At 42.6% G+C, this 19,294-nt stretch overlaps 2 protein-coding genes across 6 annotated transcripts; both read right to left on the bottom strand.

The window, feature by feature from the left end:
• Nucleotides 1-1,127: 1,127 nt before the first annotated feature.
• Nucleotides 1,128-7,612, bottom strand: ADI1 (acireductone dioxygenase 1). Of its 4 annotated transcripts, none has more exons than XM_084515412.1 (4): nt 7,022-7,612; nt 5,583-5,702; nt 4,293-4,472; nt 1,128-2,818 (listed from the first exon to the last, which is right to left on the bottom strand). In XM_084515412.1, the coding sequence occupies exons 1-4, from the start codon at nt 7,139-7,141 to the stop codon at nt 2,684-2,686; spliced, it is 555 nt and encodes a 184-aa protein (XP_084371538.1). In that variant the 5' UTR covers nt 7,142-7,612; the 3' UTR covers nt 1,128-2,683. The 4 variants fall into 4 exon arrangements, with proteins under 4 accessions (XP_084371538.1, XP_084371539.1, XP_084371541.1 ...); XM_084515413.1 differs by having other exon boundaries at nt 1,128-2,555; nt 7,022-7,435; XM_084515415.1 differs by lacking the exon at nt 7,022-7,612 and adding an exon at nt 6,477-6,956 and having other exon boundaries at nt 1,128-2,555.
• A 1,307-nt stretch (nt 7,613-8,919) lies between these two features.
• On the bottom strand, nt 8,920-17,650 carry RNASEH1 (ribonuclease H1). 2 transcript variants are annotated; one of them, XM_084515406.1, is made up of 8 exons: nt 17,491-17,650; nt 17,230-17,360; nt 15,946-16,140; nt 15,251-15,350; nt 14,719-14,773; nt 13,531-13,615; nt 12,054-12,178; nt 8,920-10,140 (listed from the first exon to the last, which is right to left on the bottom strand). In XM_084515406.1, exons 1-8 carry the CDS (start codon nt 17,598-17,600, stop codon nt 10,063-10,065), a joined length of 879 nt encoding a protein of 292 aa, XP_084371532.1. In that variant the 5' UTR covers nt 17,601-17,650; the 3' UTR covers nt 8,920-10,062. The 2 variants fall into 2 exon arrangements, with proteins under 2 accessions (XP_084371532.1, XP_084371531.1); XM_084515405.1 differs by having other exon boundaries at nt 17,185-17,360.
• Between the last annotated feature and the right edge of the window lie 1,644 nt (nt 17,651-19,294).

Below are 19,294 nucleotides of genomic sequence, written 5' to 3' on the forward strand. Positions count from 1 at the left end.
CTTAATCCTGTAGCTGTACCTTGAAAAATCCCATAAATTTGTACTGGGACTGGGATGCCCCTGTGCATTTGGTGCTGCATAAGAGGATGTTGCAGTGCTGCTGCCATGGACATGGCATACAAATCCCTGATCCGGTGGGCACAGCACAGCATCCATGCAGGCTTACCTGAAGAACCTGACCACAGTTATACCTGATGTTTGCTGGTAACTCTGATTTTCAGCCAGGCTTACAAACCACAGCACAAAAGCTAATGCAGGCTGAGCTAAGCTCTCTGCGGGCTCTCATTTCGCAAACGTGGGTTGTGCCTGCACCCTACTGCCACAGACTGAGTCCAGCACCTGCAGAATTTATGATCAGGTGTGTGCCTGCCTCAGCAGTGACCTTGCAATCCAATACTGGGAGACAGGAACTATATGCCCTTTTTTCTTGCTGTTTACACCTTTTAAGATAAAAGCTGGTACAGCTTCACTTCAAAACCACAACTTTGTTTTCAGAGACACTTCTAGACCTAGCCATTATTGTACGTAATGCTCCTGCAAGATAAAGAAAAGATTGCTTGCTAAAGAAGGGATGTTTAGCAGACCTGTACTTACAAACAGCGGGAAAGTTCAATTAATTTTCTCCTTTGTACTACCTTATGAAAATTTACATAACCCCAAGTCTCATCTTGCTTGAGTCCTGTTTATATGAGCAACTGCAAGACAGGAGTTTGTACTGCATATGGCTTAAATTGGCACACAGGCTGCAGGCAGTGCAGAATCTGTGCTCTCATCATCCTCTGGGAGCTGAAGCACACACCACAATCTGCACAGCTGACTCACTGCAAGGAGCAAATTCATACCAAAATGTTTCTGTACCCACTGCTGAGGAGCAGCATGCCTGGAGTAACTGCAAGGCACTTACTGAAAACTGGGCCAGCACGTTTAAGTTCATGTATCTTCTTTATTTCACAGCTAAAGAAACTGAGGCACGCACTTAGTGCTTTGTCTGGTTACAGAACAGGTCAGCAGCAGAACAAGGAATAAAAGCTGGTTAAAAATTACAGCAGTAACACCATTGCTCAACGTATCCTTAATGTCTGCAGCAGAAAAAAAAAATGGAAGAAAAAAAAAAAAAGCAACCATACTGAAGTCAAATTAATTTTATTAATAACTCATGGGAGCAAATTGCTACATTTTGCCAAAAGAAAACCAAAGCTTTACGTACCAGGCCTGAGCTAGGGAAGCTGCATACTAAAATGCCGATTATGCAAATTTATCTTGTGAACATTTTTAGACAAGAATGAAGTTGGGTTTATTTTCTTTAATTAAAACTAGAATCCTACATAGTTCATTAGCATGGATTCAGAGCAGAATGAATATTAATGTAGCCCACCTCTCCCAACTCTACCTGCCAGAAACATCAGGAAAAAAAAGGTTAGAAAATGGATTCCCGAGCTACTGTAAATGCAACTGGCTAATGTTACCAGAAGGCTGCCATCATTAAAGAGATCACAGAAATCTTTTTGGCCAGAAAAAGGCAAATGTTACAGACATCTTCAAAAAGGAGAGAAAGAGGATCTGGGGAACAAGACGCTGGCCATCCATATTTCTGCAAATTATGGAATAAGCCATTCCAGGCACACGAAATATAAGGAACTGGGAATAGTTGGTCAACACCAATTTACCAAAGGCACATTCTGCTTGACCATCCCGACTGCCGTCTAGGAGGAAATAAATGGCTCTGTTGCAGAGGGGAAACAGTGGATGGCAGTTACCTTGCATACAGCAAGGCTTTCAACAGTTTCCCACAGTAGCGTTGTACTCAGACTGGGAATACGAGCTACAAAGTAGGTGAAAAACTTGTGGACCATCAGGCTAGGAATAGCCAGTTGTTTCTGTTTGACTAAGCTGGCTACAAGTGACATTCCTCAGTAGTCAGAGCCAGGACAAATCATAGTTTATATCATCACTAACAACTTGGACTGCCAAAAGTCCAGTTTAGGACACTTGTTTGTCTAGCCTGGAGAGGACTAAGGGAAGACCTAATTGTATTTTGCCACTAGAGAAGGGAGTGCAGAGAACTCCAAGCCAGATTCTTCTCAGGGTGAGAGATAACAACCACTCGCGGTGTCAAGGGATTTGGACATGAAGAGAAATTGTGAGGCCACAAGAGCGGCTAAGCAATGGAGCAAGTACCTGGCCAGCCTGTGGAGTCTCCTGCACCGGAGGCTTTCAAAACTCAGGAGCCTGAGCAACCTGGTTTAATTTTGAAGTTGGCCTTGTACTTCAAAGGGGAACGGACTAAGTGGCCTCCAGATGACCTTTCAGCCTAAATTTGTCTATGATTTTGTGATTCCAGTGTATATGCAACCAGTAGTGTAGCCGGTTGAAAAATCACATTTATTCCGATTGGCTTCAAGGCTGCTCCACCTGTCAGGTCGCAGACACCATTACTGTGCTTCTCCAGTCAAAAACTTCATATACTGTTTCCGAGCAGGAAAATCATCAGCTGGTCTGTTGTATGCTGTCCAGACTGGTTCTCCAACGAACAGCCTCATTGCCTTCACGTAATTCTGTCAAAGAACAAGAAGCCACAAGTAACGTAAGAACTCCTTTCCATGGGATCATAATTCTGAAGTTAATGGTTTCATTTGCACTTCTGCAGCGGTTTTTGAAACTGTTTCAAGACGGACTGAAAGCTTCACATGTTCCAGAATATTGTAGCATTATGCTGTTGTTTCTGCTGCCAGCTACTGCAGCAAGGGGATTTTGCACTTATGCAGTGATCTCCTGTGTCACAACCAGTGCCTCCAGGCCAGGCAAACAGTACTTCTCCCTGTTTCAAAGAAACCAGATAAATCCTGTCTTATGCAGATCATTTTGCACTGGATCCACAATACTGAGCAGTACAGCATCTAATTCCTACTTGCTTAGTTAAACAACAACAAGCAGAAGACACAAGATCACTGGGGGCCTGAGGAATATCACAAGCTTCCAAGTGAGGGCCATAAGAGCTGAATGGGGAATACAGAAACTAGCCAAAAAATAAAAACCCATTATGTATGGAACATGAAAAATCTCCAGATTTCAAAAGAAAAAGTAATAGCCCTCGCCACCAGCTAGCCAAAAGTATGCCAGGTGAGAAGGTGCAGCTGTGGCAGCAGAGAACGGCGTTTTACATCCTGCATAAGTGCTCCAAACACTGAGTTATGGGGAACTCTCCTCTTCTCTACTACCAAATATTCTACAGGCTTAGGCCCTAACTATTTTGTAAACACTGCAAAGTGCTTATCCTGTACCTACATGCTCAGCAATGTCAAGAACAAAGTTAGGTACCTAAAGAACTTAGCTGCAAAACCCAAAGGTCTAGAAGTACCTAAAGAATTTATGTGAGACTTTGAAGATTCCATTTCTGGACTGAAGTTCCTGAAGTGGACATAAATGTGGATTCAACCCATAACCCATTACATTCTGTGTATGTAATGAAAAAGCCTTAAAATAATGTTTGTAGCTGATTCATTGTGGATCTCAAAATGTAGACATGAGAAGCTGGGTTTTTCACTAAAGTATGTTTTTATTTTTTTTTCATAGACATTAACTGCTACCTGGGCAGCTGATTCAAAATTATATCACAGTCAGGACCATGCCAGAGATGGGATCTTGCTACACAGGAGACAATGACACACATTTCCCCTTTTTCTAGGGCTAATGCTGAGATTAAAAATCTACATGTAGAAGTCCACAAGGGCAGGCACACAGCTCAGGACTCTCAATCTCACAGTCCTGTTGCCAAAAATACTCTCCAAAAGCAGGTCACCTCCTGTGAAGCAAGCGTTCAGTCTGGCATACGCCAGCTGCATGTAGTGGCTCTGGACCCTTAAATCATTCTTTCCCTGAAGGTGAATTTAGCACGTATAAAGAATGCCACTGATCTAGACAGGTATGCTCTGTCTCTCCATACAAAGACACCCAACAAGACAACACAGAAGGATCCATCTCCATGCCACAAGTGGCAGTAGGGGCAATCTCGCTGCAGGCAGGGCCTGGCTATGACACCACTGTCACACAAAATACACTATGGGTATCACGTGGCAATGACTTGCAGTTACAGCTGATGAGATGAAGCTGGATTTGTGACCTGGAGATGAAAGGTTCAGATGCTGTGAATTATTTAGTATTTTTCATATTCCTACTTCATATTTAATATGCTTTGCTAATGAACTGCAAAGTCTCAGGGCATGCAGTTACTAATAAGATATACACTCACAGACATTTGTCATCAAAACTTACGGTAAACTATAGTAACATACATTCTCATCCAGCGTAAATCGGTGATATATGCCAGCAGGGAGGGTTATCATGTCTCCTTTCTCCATGGAAATTCGGATCCATTTGTCATCCTTGTCTCGAACATCAAAATAGCCAGATCCATCTAAGATGTAGCGAATTTCATCGTCTAGGTGTAAATGTTCTTCATAAAATGTTTTTATCTAGGGATAGCAGATATCTTTTAAAACTACTGAACACAGAATCACTGCTAAAAAACATGGCTGAAACATTTGGCAAAGCAGACAAAGGCTTTCTAACTATGCAGTGATTTAACTGACAGATGAGACCAATAGGATTAAAACAGCCAATCCAATCAGCCAGAGACAGTCTGTGGATGCTTCTAAACATGCTTTAAATGTTCTATACCAGATAACATCATCTGTTTAGTTCTGGATGCTGTTTAGCCATGCTAGAGCAGGTGGGCCTGAAACAGACCTCAGCCTTTACTGATTCAGCACAGCAAAATGTGCAAAAGTCCACGTTCCCAGTGAGTAAAGGCTTATCTGTGTATCAGGTTGAGCTCACACAGGATACTTGAGTTACAACCTAATTCACCTTGTAAAAAAATTTAATGCCAGTGTAACACAATGCACTTAAACTGGTAAATGGACAAAAATTGAATGAAAATATGGAAATGCCACCAGGTTGTTGTATTCAGGCCAGAACAGCAGTCCAACACCCTGGGGCAGGGAGAACATTCCTTTTAGAAGGCTCATCTCAGAGCCTGGCACTGTTCGTATTCAGCTTTTTTGAAATAGCCACGCTGTTAGCCGCCCAAGTTAACAAATCTTCTTGTAAGGAGAATGTATCCCTCAAATTCCACGATATGTTCCTTTGAAAAGATGAATTTTGCAACAGCCATTAGGATGTTTTGGCCTTCAAATCTTGTGCAGAGCTGGCAACAACCTGCCTTCATCCCAGTTTGTTAGTCTCTCTGAAGTCAGGTCCATATCTACAGGGCTCTACTTGTAGGAACCTTATGTTCAAAATGACACAGTCATGGGAACTAACCTAAAAAACTTCGAAGCCAATCTAAGAAGCAAAAAGCCTATCTCCCCCACCCTCCCCTCCCATTTGAAAATCAGTATCAAAACTTTTTTTTTTTTTTTTTTTTTTTTTAAGTTAAGGACTTCTGAACAGAATGTATTTTAAACATGGAAATCTCACCCCTGAGACTCTGCTCACAATGAATGTGTATTACGAAGCTGGCTGCACACACTAGCAATGGACTTCAGAATACAAATCTTCATTCAAAGCAAAAGCTTACATACCTTTTCTTCGTAATTTGGAAGCTTGTCTTTATGTATAGTTATTATATCCATCCAAGAATAATTTTCCGCTTTCCGAATCTCTTTCAGACATGGATCAGTCTCATAGTTATCAGCATCCAACTGAAAAATAGGCAGAAAAAAATGAATTCAGACAATCGCTTAAGACACAATTCAAGTTATTAATCAGGAAAAAACAAAGTTGTTGAGAATGTCAGTGGAGAGACAAATAACACCAGTGGGTAGCTAAGTTAGCTTCTCATAGGTACACAAGACACGTACCACTACCTTCCAAGATTGAAAGTTCAATGCATGAGTGTACAACTACTGCATGCCAAATGATATACCAGATACTAACAAGTCCAACAGAGTTACTCTTTGGTTATCATGGGGGAAAACCAAGAATGATTAAAGAAAAGGAGAAAAAAGCTTCTGAAATCAGCATGGACATCCCATATGGACTTACCCCTGAAGAAAACTATACTTGCCTTCTCACATTGCTTTTACAACCTTAATATCATTCAAGGGCCAGATTCATTTGATTTACCTATATCCTGTCCACCTTCACACAGAAATAATCTGGGAGGCCTTCCTGCTACCTCTGCATCCCAGTTTCTGAGGTTTGGAGATGCTGGCAGACACGCCAGCTGCTTTCAGCACCACTTCCCCACTTGGCATGACTTGCTTCCAAGCACACAAAGTTATTGTCATACACAAAAGAGCAGCAGCATAGCACCAATAAATAAGATTAAATTAGAAATTAGTAACTTTGGGGTCTTTGCTGATTATGCCAGAAATGTATTAATAAATTGCCTTGGATACACTCCACTTTTTCTGCTCAGATGCCAGATTTCTGAAAGTGGGAGAGCTACTAAAAGCAGGGAAATGGAAAGTTACCTGAGGTTTCATAACTGCGGGATTTTCCACGGTTTACTGACTCTTGCAGCATGTCCCTACCTCACACAGCATGCAGCACACTTCAAAGGCCAACAACGTATGTCCCTGCCCCCCCGAGGTACTCCCAATTCTGCAGCACCGCTTGTGCTGCACTCCTCAAGCCCCTGAGGTGCGATTACAGGGGAGAGAAAATCACGAGCTCTTAATGAACGCGCTTTATAGCTGAGGCATGCCCGATTTGTAGTTTGTGACAGAAATTCCCTGTCACGCAGCCCTTCTGCCTGATGCACGCAGGAAAGGGGGGCTCTTGCACGACCACCACACGGCCCAGCACGGCTGGCGCTGTGCTTCAGAAGAGCCCTCAGCACCGACACAGACCTCAGACTCCTGGTGCCTGCACTGCGTGAGGAGAAGGGGAGCGGCGGCATTAGGGCGACCCCCCCCGGCTGCCGCCTCAGCGCCGGGGGCCCGGCGCCATTTTAGGCGCGGCGCCGGGGCCTCGCTCAGCCGCGTCCCGCTCGGGGTGGGGGGGCCCCGGCTCTTACTTTGCGATAGGTGACGCCGAGGAGGCGCAGCTGCTCCAGGCTGACGGCGCGGTTGGGCTGCAGCCTGTGGGGCGCCCGCTGGTCCTCCTGGGACTCGTCCATGTACCAGGCCTCCACCATTTTTATTTATTTTTTTTTTTGCTTTGGCAGCGGGAGCCTCCTCGAGGCCGGGCTGGGCTGGGCGGGAGCGGCGCGCTGCGGCCCGCCCCGAGGAGAGCTCGGCGAGCAGCTCCCGGGGCCGCGGTTTTTTGTTTGTTTGTTTGTTTGTTTTTGTTTTTTTTCTGCTCGTTTTCGGGACCATTTCAAGCCCTGGAAGCACAGGCACAGCGTAAATAGCTGTTACTTTCCCTTATAGGCTTCGGCTCGACATCGTGAGCGATGAAAGCATGCCTCGAGCTCTAGGTCTCTGTGGACAAATTGGGCTGGTGAACAGGTTTCTTGCAAGTGCCAGGCTTGGTGGCTGGTGGCAGCACACATCGTGCCTAACTTAAAAATCAGCTTGGCTTACTGGTCTGCACTAGTAATGCTCAAGGGTGAACGCACCAGTTGGTCTCAGCCTCAAACACCTGCATTGCAGCATCCAAACACGGAGAAATAAAAATACATGAGGAAAAAGGAGAAAAAAAGAGATAGTAAAACACCGGAACGTGCTTCCCAGAAAGGTTGTGCTGTCTCCATCCAAGGATTTATTCAAAACCTGACTCAGCACAACCTGAGCACCCAGGTCGAGGAAGCTTGCCTGGCCAAGCCACCCTCAAAGCCCCTTCCAGCCTCTAGCTCCACCACAGTAAATAAGCCATCGGTCAGTTAAACACCATTTAAGGGTGGAAAAATAACCAAAAAAAATAGTTGGGGACTGGTCCTATTTTCATAAAAAGTGAGAAATTTACTCACCAAAATGACTAGTCTTACAGATATTTCTTGGATTATTAGAAATGTTACCAGATCTCTTTAAGGTATATTTCACATAATTGCACTCCTGGATAAAACTTAATTGCAAGTCCCAAAACACTATAGGTAAGTTGGTCTAATGCTGATTAATTACTCACATTTTTAGAAGCACAAACCCAGCCAGAACTTTAATTCCTATCCACTGAAGCATGTCTATTAAATGGCAATACCCTATTTAAGTTCTAGTTCACTATGAAGAACTTCTACAGCCAACCTTCTTCGCGTTCTCAATCCTCTGAGAAATACCAGCCTTACCTTGCAGCTTTCTTTCAGCTTTCCTCTATTCTGAATTTCCAGAAATAGAATGATAAACTTCGGTATCAAATTAACATAAAACTATTTCCTATCAGATTCCTTGTTTCCACATTGAGGAACCACTTCAGGCAGTAAAGTAACTTAAATACAATACAGTGTTATACTGCTGTTACCATATGCCCATCATTATTTACACATTTTCTTCAAAGCCACTGCTTGAAACAACAGAGATTTCTATACAATAAATAGGATCTGCATGTTTACCGTGAGATGTATGATACACAGATTATTAGATGACACCTCTTCAGTACTTTGTCACACTTCAACAGTTTCAACTAGTGATCTGATCAGGGACAACTACATGCTTTCCTTAAAGTCTAACTTCTAAAATAAACAAACAAGACAATTGTGTGTATGTATGTGTATATACACATCTATACATACACCAAAAAAAAAAGCAGCGGGCAAAATCTAATCAGGGTACTACCTCACCACTACAGGTGCAATTACGGAACTGCTGTGCAATGTTGGATGCAAAAATAAAAGAAAACCTCACTCATCTATTAGTCAATAGCATAGCCAGCCAGTTTCCTAGCTCCATCACAATTCACGTGACACTACATACCTAGAAGCATGCACTTTGCTACAGTAAGAATACTGTAAAGGAAGTGAGAACCATTAAGAAACCAAGCTTCAGCAGCTCCACCATTTTATACAGCAATTAACAAATAGGAAAAAGATTCAATGACTTCTAGCTTAGGCCCTACTATTCAGTGGCATTAAGGTGTCTTACAAAGAAGTTGATAACAATAATGTTGCAAATGTTTGCTCTTCCTATATAGATGCACAGAAAATAAAACTTTTGTTGATTAGTAGTAATTACTCTCTAATTCAAGTGCACATTAGCCATTCCATTAGTCTCATCATTGACTGGAAAAAAAAAGAAGTCAAACACTTGACACCCGGAAGATGTGAAGAAGCTGATCATCTTCTAGTTCCATTTCAGATGAAATGGCCAATTATTACCTCTGGGACAACAGTGAAGAGGAAGCTAAACAATGATAATGAGAACCCATACACATTAAAATAATGACATATTGGAGACAGGAAGCCAGAAACAAAGAGCTTGGACATTTAGAGCAGCTAGAGAGAAGAACAGTAAAAATTGATTGTTCAAGTTCTCTCATGACCTGGGTTTTTAATTTGTTCTTGCCAACTAGCAATAGCAAGCAACATAATGAAGGTGCTGTCACTGGCGATACCGTGAGGCACATGTGAGCGTTGCAAGGCTACCTGCAGAGAGATTACTGCTGCTGTCAGAATGCCAAGGCACATTAACATCTCTATGTTAGGTTATTATCTCTTACCAAACCAACCAACTCACTCCACACCCTTCAATGACTTTGCACTGTTAATATATATCTCTGTACAAAAAAAAAAATAATTTATTTCATTATAAGAGGGAAATACAGAACACATAGGATAAAGATTTAATGTAATTTCTCCAGAAGTCTGTCTTTCTGGTGAATCCAAACGTCTATGAGACTGCTAAAAGACACTGACAGCAGCGCTTCGGTTAAGATGGAGAAAAAAGCAAACACTGTATATCATCAACTAAATATTGACTTGATTGCAAAGCAAAAAGTGCAGAATACAACGTGTTGATTTTTTTCTTCTTCTTCTCCCACCGTTGGTGTACGGTTAGCGCTTCAGGCCAGAAATAAGCACAGTTCAAAGTTCAACTCCGGAACAAGAACAGCAGTTCGAATCATCACTGCAATGTTAGTCCTTTTCCTGCAAGTGCAGTAGTCTCTAGTCCCAATATGTCACAACATTTATTTACTAGCTCCTTCTCTTGCCAGTCTGTCAGCTTCTTCATTCCCTTGGAAACCAGCATGACCAGGAATATGCATCTGTCAGGACAAAAATACAAGAGTGTTAAGTATGGAAGAAATTGAGGAAAAAAAGTATATCCGTGAAATTTGGTCATGTACTTCCCTCCTGTTCCCATGCCTCACATGGGAACTGTGTCCTTCCCAGTAATCTTTGTAGTCTCTTCAATAAGCAAGAACTGAATCGCCAAATAATGAAAAACACCGCTATGAGAAGTGGTGGGCTGGATAAGGACCACCTAACCTAAGAAATGTAGGTAACAGCAGCAAGACTTAGACACTAACTCAAAAGTCCTACTTTCAGCAGAAAGAAAATCCCTCTGCATTCCATGCTTAAACCAAGCTAACCTTTTCTCAGAAAGCCAGAGACCTCTATGCCACTAAAACCAATAGCCTCGGTGATTACAGCACTCAGAATACAGCAACAGAATATGAAAACAATCTCTTGATTTTCAGATGTCTTTACTATTCATCCTTAAAAATAAGAAACAAAAAATACTTTCAGCCCTTGATCAATCCTTGTCACAAGTAAGGGTGGACAGGGGAGAAAGAAAGTAAGAAAATCAGGCTTGTCATTTGACAAGACCTGAGAGAAGACAAATATGAAGGACTTGTGAGATTGTATTAGGTTTCTTAGGCAAGGTTTTGTTAGCTTGGGGCTCCAATGGGTGGCTTCTGTGAGAAGCAGTCAGGGGCTGTCTCGTGCCACACACAGACAGTTCTAAGACAGACCAACCACAGAACACAGCTGCACCAGCTGAACTGTGGCAACGTATTTAAGAAAGGGTAAAAGCCACTACCAGCAGCTGTAAGAGAGAGAAGTGAAAGAATGTGAGAGAACAACTCTCTGCTTCAGCAGATCCATTACCATAAAAAAGGTGCCTGAATACATTTCTCCTCTGGAAATAAAGCGTCTCTCAAAGTTCGAGAGATTCAGATGGAATGGATGTACATAAAACATTTTTTTTTAATATAAAATACACTACGCACAGCTGAACTTCAGCCTTAGGTTTAGATTTTTACAATTTTTACTACTCAATAAACAATAAGAGTAACTATACATAATCTAGTGGGAGTTGCGAACTCTGGAACACAGACAACATGAATGACAGAACATCTGCAACAGACTTCCCCTGTAGAAGAGCATGCTGAAGAACTACCCCATTCTGTTTTCTACAGAGTGGACACAGAAGTCCAATAAATATGCCATTAGTGGCCATGAAGTCAATGGTACAGAGACGTACTTCTAGAATCAGCACTCCTTTACTGCAATTAGAGGCAAATTCGGAGGTGGGGAGGAGAAGACATACCCTATGATGTTTAGCACTGCTATTAGTGGTTACAGAAAAATACCTTTTATCAATAATACATGTATAGACATGGTTTTACTTCTCTACTAGAGAGCTAAGTAATTTGAAACTAACACAATGGATATTTTAATGACCTTTCTGCACCCAGTTTTCTTGGAAAAAAATGCTGTTATGGTACAGAAAACTGGAGTTAGTTTATTTGGGGTATACTGTCTTAATTTTCCCTGATTAAAGACACTCGTGATTAAGTTAAACGAAAGAACCAGCATTTAGAGAATTCTGAAAAGCGAATCAAGGAGTTGAGAAACAGCTCAAGAAGACACAGTTATGTTCCAAGCTCACGTTTCCAAAACCAGATGTAACTATTACAGATGTCTTCTAAGTAGTAACAAGAGAAACAGCAACAAAAATATAAACATGTGTTTCAATAAATGAAATAGTAGTTACAAGAGGCTAGCTTACACTGAAGTGACCATCTTACTTACTTCAAAAAGAACAAGCAGCTTTACTGTATTTAGAGATGTACAATATAACATCTTGTAAAATTCTTTGTTACAGTCATACTTGATAAGAATTTACAAGAGTATTTAAGATGTCATTAAGACCATGAAATGAGATGCTCACCCACTGAATTTCTATGCCTTTTGATAGATTATCAAGTCTTTCGAAATCTTCTTTATTTATTACACTTCCTCCCGAACTTGTTCTCCAGCCATTTGTTTTCCAGTTGTCAACCCAGCTCGTAATACCTGTGCACAGGGAGTATTACCATAAAACATCAGAGAAGTCAGCAAGGATCACGATGCAGCAAACAACCATTTAACAGGTCTTTCAATGCATTAACTCCAAACAAAGTCTCAGGCAAAGACATCAAATATAGGAGACATTGTTTGGTTCCCTGCTACTGTCTTTCAGAATTGTGTTTTTCCATTATTGCTTCAGTTACTTGCCAATGTTTTCCCAAACAGATATTTGAAGACTACAATGTTACATACACATTACACATCCATTTATGACCCGCACTTCAACAAACTGAAGCTAAGGATTTTCTTGACTGTACACTAAGCTGGAACAAATTGGGTTTGAGAAATTGAAGAGACAGACATTGAAATAACAGACATATTAAGACTTCTGCAAGCTAAACAGAACATTTTAGAAAAGGACCACATGCACAGATTTCTACAGAACAAGATCTAACATTCTGGCCATCCGTTGCTGGCCAGCAAAATTTCCATAGTATTCCTTAAACAAAGACTTTTTTGTTTGTTTTGTTGTTTGTTTGTTTTTGTTTTTTGTTTTTTTAATCTCTTTGCTGCTCTGGACAGTATGAGACGTCCCTACTGCTTTCATAACAAAAGACCTGAATCAAAGAATCATGGACCTTGCATACCGAACCCACTAAAAAACAAGCCAAATCATATCCATTTATACTTTACTGCAGGCCTGCTTTCCTCACATTAAAACAAACAAACAAACTAGATAAATATACAGAATAGTTTTGGTTAACGAACGAGTTGCTGGACCTGTCACTTCCTGCTCATTTCAAATTCTGTTAGCTTGTGTGTGTCTGAAAGAGGTTCTGATTAGAAGCAAAGTATCAAGGACTCGTGTTCTGCCCCTGTTCTGGTTTTTAAGTTGAATTAAGGACAGTAAATGTTAAGAAACAACTTACAGAATTTTCTATTGCTTCTCTCCACACGTGAAAAGCAGGAAATGTAACTGTACTTCAAGTTTGTGTAGTTTCTCCATTCCAAACCAAACCCAAAACCAAAGTGAAACTACAGGCTCACTACACCAGCTTCTGAGTGCATCCTTAACAGCATGTACATGAACAACATTTTTCTAGACTGTGTGTCGTAACAAATGTATTAAGACAAAAATCCTTTAGCTACTTCTTCATTCTTCCCAGTAACAGGTATTTTGTCTTTAATTATATCTCATACAGTTAGCAGATCATCCTTCCAATATTCTCAAAGTACTGAATTCTGTTAGGCATTCTCATCTTTATACTCATCTCCCCAAGCCCCATTAAGTTCTATGGGCCGTATGTGATGAAATTGTGCACAACACCTTTGAAAAATCAGGAAAACCATCAACTTACCATTAATCGTGAACTTGCTATCAGTGTAGATAATTAGTTTCTTGATGTTCTGACTCTTTGCTTGCTCAATTGCTTTGCAGGCTGCCTTAAGAACATTTCAACAGAAGCACAATTCAACACATGATTTTGAACACATGTAACTAAAATACCAGCCAAGTACCTGATGTTAATACGGAAGAACTAGAAAGAATATTACTGCAGTCTCTCCATCACTGAATACCATCATGCTTTACAGCATAGTTTTCCAAAATTACGCATGCAGATGATCACTTAATGAATCAGAAAAACAGAAAGCAACTTAAGTTTCCCTAGCATTTAAAAAAAAAATAAATAAATCTGATGTTCAATTCTTTACTGCAGGAGCAGCTCTCTGCGCATTTGAGTAACTACCCAAGCTCTCTCAATAGCACATCAAGTTTTAGGCATCTTTGTAACTTTATAGAACAAGAATGCATACAAGTTCCAACTGCTTGGAACCCCTAAAAGGTAGATTGTGCTTTTCTCTTGGTGCTATGAAATATAATAAGAGAAGTGGGTTGGACTGAATGTAGAGCTGAAAAACTCTCCAATGCTAAGTTTGAACCCTGGCAAACCCATCAGCTCTGCTTGTCCCTCACTAAAAGGAACTTCTTGCCATTTTTAAGGAGATCAGCTTCCCCTTTCAGTTTACCTCCACACTGTGCAGGCAGCAGCAGTACAAGAATTAAGATTAGGTGAGAAGGAAGACTAAATCTGCTAATGCCAAGAGAATTTTACTTCAAAAGTAACAGAAGCTACTCTGAAAATTACTTATTATATTTATCAAAGAAATATGATACTCTGACCGTACACAGTAAGAAAGCAATTATCCTCTTAACCACAACTAAAGCAGCCGTTACACAAAGTCTGAGATGTGCACATTAATAATACAAAGGATACTACAGAGATTTGAGAACTTTCCTAATGCAAAGGTTGTTTTAAATATCTGTGCTTGGCCTGATGACATTTGGGAGTTCTCAAGCTGAGTTACTGCCTGTCTGAAAGCAATAAAAACAGTAAAACCTAATTTGTTTCAAGTCCTGAACTCCTGGCATTTTGTGTACTTCCCTCACAGCTTACTAACTGGTTTCTGAAGGCCAGAACTGAAATAATCATGAGCATACTACTGCTTTCTTTGTGCAGAAGCATTTTAGGATGTTTACTACTTACATGTATTTCAGCTCTTTGATTAGTCTGCCGTCCAGGAAGTCTTTCACTGATATTTCTGTATCCAAGGAACAAATAGTAGATCAGTAACTCAAAATTATCAGTGGTGTACAATCATTACATATTAGAAGCATACATAAAACAGAGATATTTTTTTGTCTTATAAAGGAGACGATTGGGAATTCTAGATTCTAACTTCTCCTACGCAGTGCAACCTGCATATCTGCACCTGCCATCAATCTGTAGTTACTCTTGCTGTCTACTGTGCACAACTACAATGATTTTAAGACTTCCTGCATCCCTTGTATTCCAGCTTTAGCCTCTTAAAAATATTATTTCCAATCATTTTTCTCTTCAACCTTACTTCCTAGAAAAGCTGGTTTCTGTCTTCCTGCAGTAACTCATTACTCTAACAGCACTATCATTAAGACAAGTCTCACTAGCAGGACTTTATATTCAAAAGGAGGCCAGTACTGTTAACAACACCCAAAACAAGTATTAGCATATACAAAAAAGAAGCCACCCGATTACTTACAAAGGGTGGCCTGGTCCCCAGTAGACACCTATTCCGGCACGTGCCCTGTTACGTCCATTACCTGAGCAACAACCATCTGTATAAACGACTGCAAAGTCACCTGCAGGAGAAGTCCCAAAAGCAGAAGTTCAAGCAGTCTTTCAAGGACACAGGCTCTTCAAGCAGAAGGAAATGTCTGCTAGCAGATCAATGCCCAAACTCCTTGAACAACCCTTCAAAATGTTATCTACAGAAACTACCCATATAAATTAGGAATGCAGAACACCAGAAGTCCCACTGCAGCTTCACACCCTCACTGCTCCCAAATAAGTCAGCATCCCGAAGCATCTTTGCACCAAGTTCCAAATTCTCTCTACAGTTCTTGTCTTCTTCAGTCAACATTAAAACTTGCCAGCTACGCCTATATTTAAATCAAGCCTGTAATCTAGATGCATGTAAAAATCACAATTGTAACAACCTGATAAAGCTGTATGCTGATGGCACTTAAAGCCAATTTATATTACATTGAAAACACAACGTGAAATAATATATGGTGGCTCAGATTACCATTTAAAAAGCAAAACCAACAGTGTTACACTATGGCAGCTGGGTGCTGCCATAGAAAACCTCCCTAAAAGCTTTCTAATAGTTACACTGCTGATTATAAAAGAACACGAACAGCTCAAATGAATTACAGGAAGAATGACAGACTTTACCCATATATGAAAATTTATCTCCACTGACTGTTGGTGCCAAGTGCACCTCATCATGTTTTGCACGTTTGGCGGTATGTTCTTCATTTGCAGACTGTTCATATGGCCTTTTACATGTACCGCAGGAGAAGAGGTCTTCTTCTGGTTCCTCTCTCTGGCTAGTATTTTCCTGTATTACAGCTGAAGGACCATGAGCATCTTCAAATAAAAAAGAAAAAAATAGAAGAAAAACCCCACCTATGTATATAGGATCAAGTTTTATTCAAAACAACTCAAGACACCAATTTTGTTTATACCTACTGGCAATGTCAATCTATTAAAATGATGCCTCCCCCCAAAAAACTATGGAAAAAAATATGATCATATATCCCAGTCATTCTTAGTTCCAGCTCAAAGTGAAGTTGAGTCTCAATTAACAGCCTTTAAACAAACACAGACCCGGCACAAACAAACCCATACCAACTCACAGAACAGCTCAGGTTGGAATCTTAGAATCACAGGGTCATAAAAGAGCCTGGGTTGGAAGGGTCCTCAAGGACCATCTAGTTCTAACTCCCTGCCATAGGCTGGGATGACACTCACTAGATCAGGTTACACAGAGCCTCACCTAACCTGGACTTGAACACCTCCAGGGATGGGGCATCCACAACTTCTCTAGGCAACCTGCTCCAGTGCCTCACCACCTCTGAGCGAAGAATTTCCTTCGAACCTCTAATCTATATCTCCACTCTTTTAGTTTAAAACCGCTCCCCCTTATCCTATCATTATCTAGTCAAGTAAAAAGTCCTTCTCCATCCTTTTTATAAAACCCCTTAAAGTACTGAAAGGCTGTGATGAGGTCACCCCAGACTCTTCTCTTCTGTAACCTGAACACCCCCAGCTCTCTTAGCCTTTCTTCATAGGAGGGGTGCTCCAGCCCTCTGATCATATTTGTGGCCTTCCTCTGGACCCGCTTTAACAGCTCCACATCCTTCTTGTGCTGGGGGCCCCAGACCTGGATGCAGTACTCCAAGTGGGGCTTCACCAGGGCCAAGTAAACACAATCCCCTCCCTTGCCCTGCTGGCCATGCCTCTTGTTGATGCAGCCCAGCATGCAGCTGGCCTTCTGGGCTGCAAACGCAAACTGCTGGCTCATGTCGAGCTTTTCATCCATCAGAACCCCCAAGTCCTTCCCTGGAAGAGACCTTAAAGACCCTCTAACTCCAACCCCAACACGTATAACATATTTACGAGGGTATTTACTCGTATTTATGGCCGCAGGGAGCCAGGCGAGGGGAGGCGAGCTACCTGCCGGCGCAAGCTGCTGCTGCTGCTCCCCGGGGGTGCCGCCGTTCACGAAGGCCCAGGCTTCCCTCTCGGTGGCGAACTTCTTGAATCTGGCGGCGGAGAACTTGTCGACCTGCTGCTGGCACTCCGCCCTGCAACACAGCGCCCGGCGGCTCCGTCATGTCAGGTCAGGTCAGGTCTGGTCAGCCCGGCCCAGCCCGGTCTGGCCCGGCTCGGCTCAGCCCCGCTGCTCCCGGCCCTTCCCCGGCGGCGGGGCCTTACCAGGTGCGATAGACGCCGGTCCGCCGGCCCTTGCGCACCGCGTAGAACATGGCGCCGCCCTTGGAGACCAGGCAGGAGCGGCTGAGCAGCGCGACCAGCCAGCGCAACATGGCGCCGCCCCGCCGCCATCCGCCCCCTTCCCTCCCCGCCCCTCCGCGCCCCGCCGCAACCGCCACCCCGGCGCCGCCGCCGCCGCCGCCACCCCGCGCTGCGCATGCGCCGCGGCCGGTGAGGAGCCGCGCACGGCGAGGCACTACGGGCCGCGAGGGGGGTCAGGCTGAGCGGGCGGGAGGGAAACGGCTCGCGTTTAAAAATAAAAGGTTTATAAATAAAATAAATAAAATGTTTTCTGTGTTCTTTTCACTGTGACTGAAATACAATTGCTTATATTTATTTGCTTGTTTGTTTTTATTACTTTGGGGGACTAAAAGTGTGGGGGGGTTGCGGTTTTTTTCCTTTTTTTTATTTTCCTTTTTTTCTTGGGGGGACAAAAGTATTTTATTTTATTTTATTTTATTTTATTTTATTTTATTTTATTTTATTTTATTTTATTTTATTTTATTTTATTTTATTTTATTCATGTCAGATGAGTTTTATGGAACAACGCAGTTCCAGCAACGGAGACGTTTTAAGGGAACTGAAAGTAGCATTAAGGAAAGCCCTACACATCAAAACATTTGCTATTGAAAATCATAAGAATTGTGTTTTCGGTGCCAACTAAAGCAAGCATCAGCTCCTGCCCATGGGGAGCCATGTGGAAGTTTACAAAACGTGCTCACTAAGAAAGCCCAGGCACATGTGTTTCTCTCATGAAGCTGTAATCCCAGTCCAGAAACTCCCCAATGCATTAAACCCAGGGGAGGAAGCGCCCAGGTAGCACCCATAAGGCCAGAGAGATGAGCTGACAAGGACCTTGTGAAGTTCAAGGAGAAGTGCCTGGTCCTGCCCCTGGGGAGGAACAGCCCCAGGCACCCTCAGGACATGCTGGGCCCACCCAGCTGGGAAGCAGCTCTGCACTGCAGGACCTGGGGGTTCTGGAAGACACCAAGTTGACCAAGAGCCAGCAATGGGCCCTTGCTGACAAGAAAATTAGTGATATTCTTGCCTGCATTAGGCACAGTATTACCAGCAGGTCAAAGGAGGTGATCCTTCCCTTCTACTTAGTAGTGGTGAAGCTGCACCTGGAGTGCTGTGTCCAGTTTGCAGCCACCCAGTACAAGGGAGGTAGGGATATACTGGAAAGAGTGCAGCAGAGGGCCACCAAAATGACTGAGAGACTGGAACACCTCTCCTATGAAGAGCTGACAGAGCTACAGCTGTTCAGCTTGGAGAACTGGAGGCTCAGGGGGGATCTTGTCAATGTCTATAAATGCCAGAAGGGAAGGTGCAAGGAAGATGAAGCCAGGCTCTTTTCAGTGGTGCCCAGTCTCAGGAGAAGAGGCAATGGGCACAGAGTGGAACACAAGGGGTTCCACATGAGCATCAGGAAGCACTTCTGTGCTGTGCAGGTGACAGACCACTGACACAGGTTTCCCAGTGGGGCTGCGCAATCTCCTCCTTGGAGATCTTCAAAAAATGCCTGGGCATGGTCCTGGGCAACCTGCTATGGGTAGCCCTACTTGACCAGGGGCTTGGACCAGATGCCTCCAGAGGTCCCTTCCAACCTTCTGTGATTCTGTGATAACTCAAGCATCCTCCATTTATGGTGGGAAGTGGTATTTGCAGCATTTAACATGATTTTGGGTGGAGAACCCCACAGTCTTTCTGCCTGCTTCAATTTTTGTATTAGACTCTTCCTCCAAAA

The sequence above is a fragment of the Aythya ferina genome (genome assembly GCF_964211825.1).
Source record: "Aythya ferina genome assembly, chromosome: 3".
Lineage (NCBI taxonomy): Eukaryota > Metazoa > Chordata > Aves > Anseriformes > Anatidae > Aythya > Aythya ferina.

Coding starts and splice junctions, on each gene's coding strand:
- RNASEH1 (XM_084515405.1), bottom strand. CDS start 17,600: ATGTTGCGCTGGCTGGTCGCGCTGCTCAGCCGCTCCTGCCTGGTCTCC. Junction 15,351..15,945: donor AGATAAATTTTCATATATGG/GTAAAGTCTGTC, acceptor CTTCTCCTGCAG/GTGACTTTGCAGTCGTTTAT. Junction 14,774..15,250: donor TGGGGACCAGGCCACCCTTT/GTAAGTAATCGG, acceptor CCTTGGATACAG/AAATATCAGTGAAAGACTTC.
- ADI1 (XM_084515412.1), bottom strand. CDS start 7,141: ATGGTGGAGGCCTGGTACATGGACGAGTCCCAGGAGGACCAGCGGGCG. Junction 5,703..7,021: donor TCGGCGTCACCTATCGCAAA/GTAAGAGCCGGG, acceptor CCTATTTTTCAG/TTGGATGCTGATAACTATGA. Junction 4,473..5,582: donor TTCCAAATTACGAAGAAAAG/GTATGTAAGCTT, acceptor TGCTATCCCTAG/ATAAAAACATTTTATGAAGA.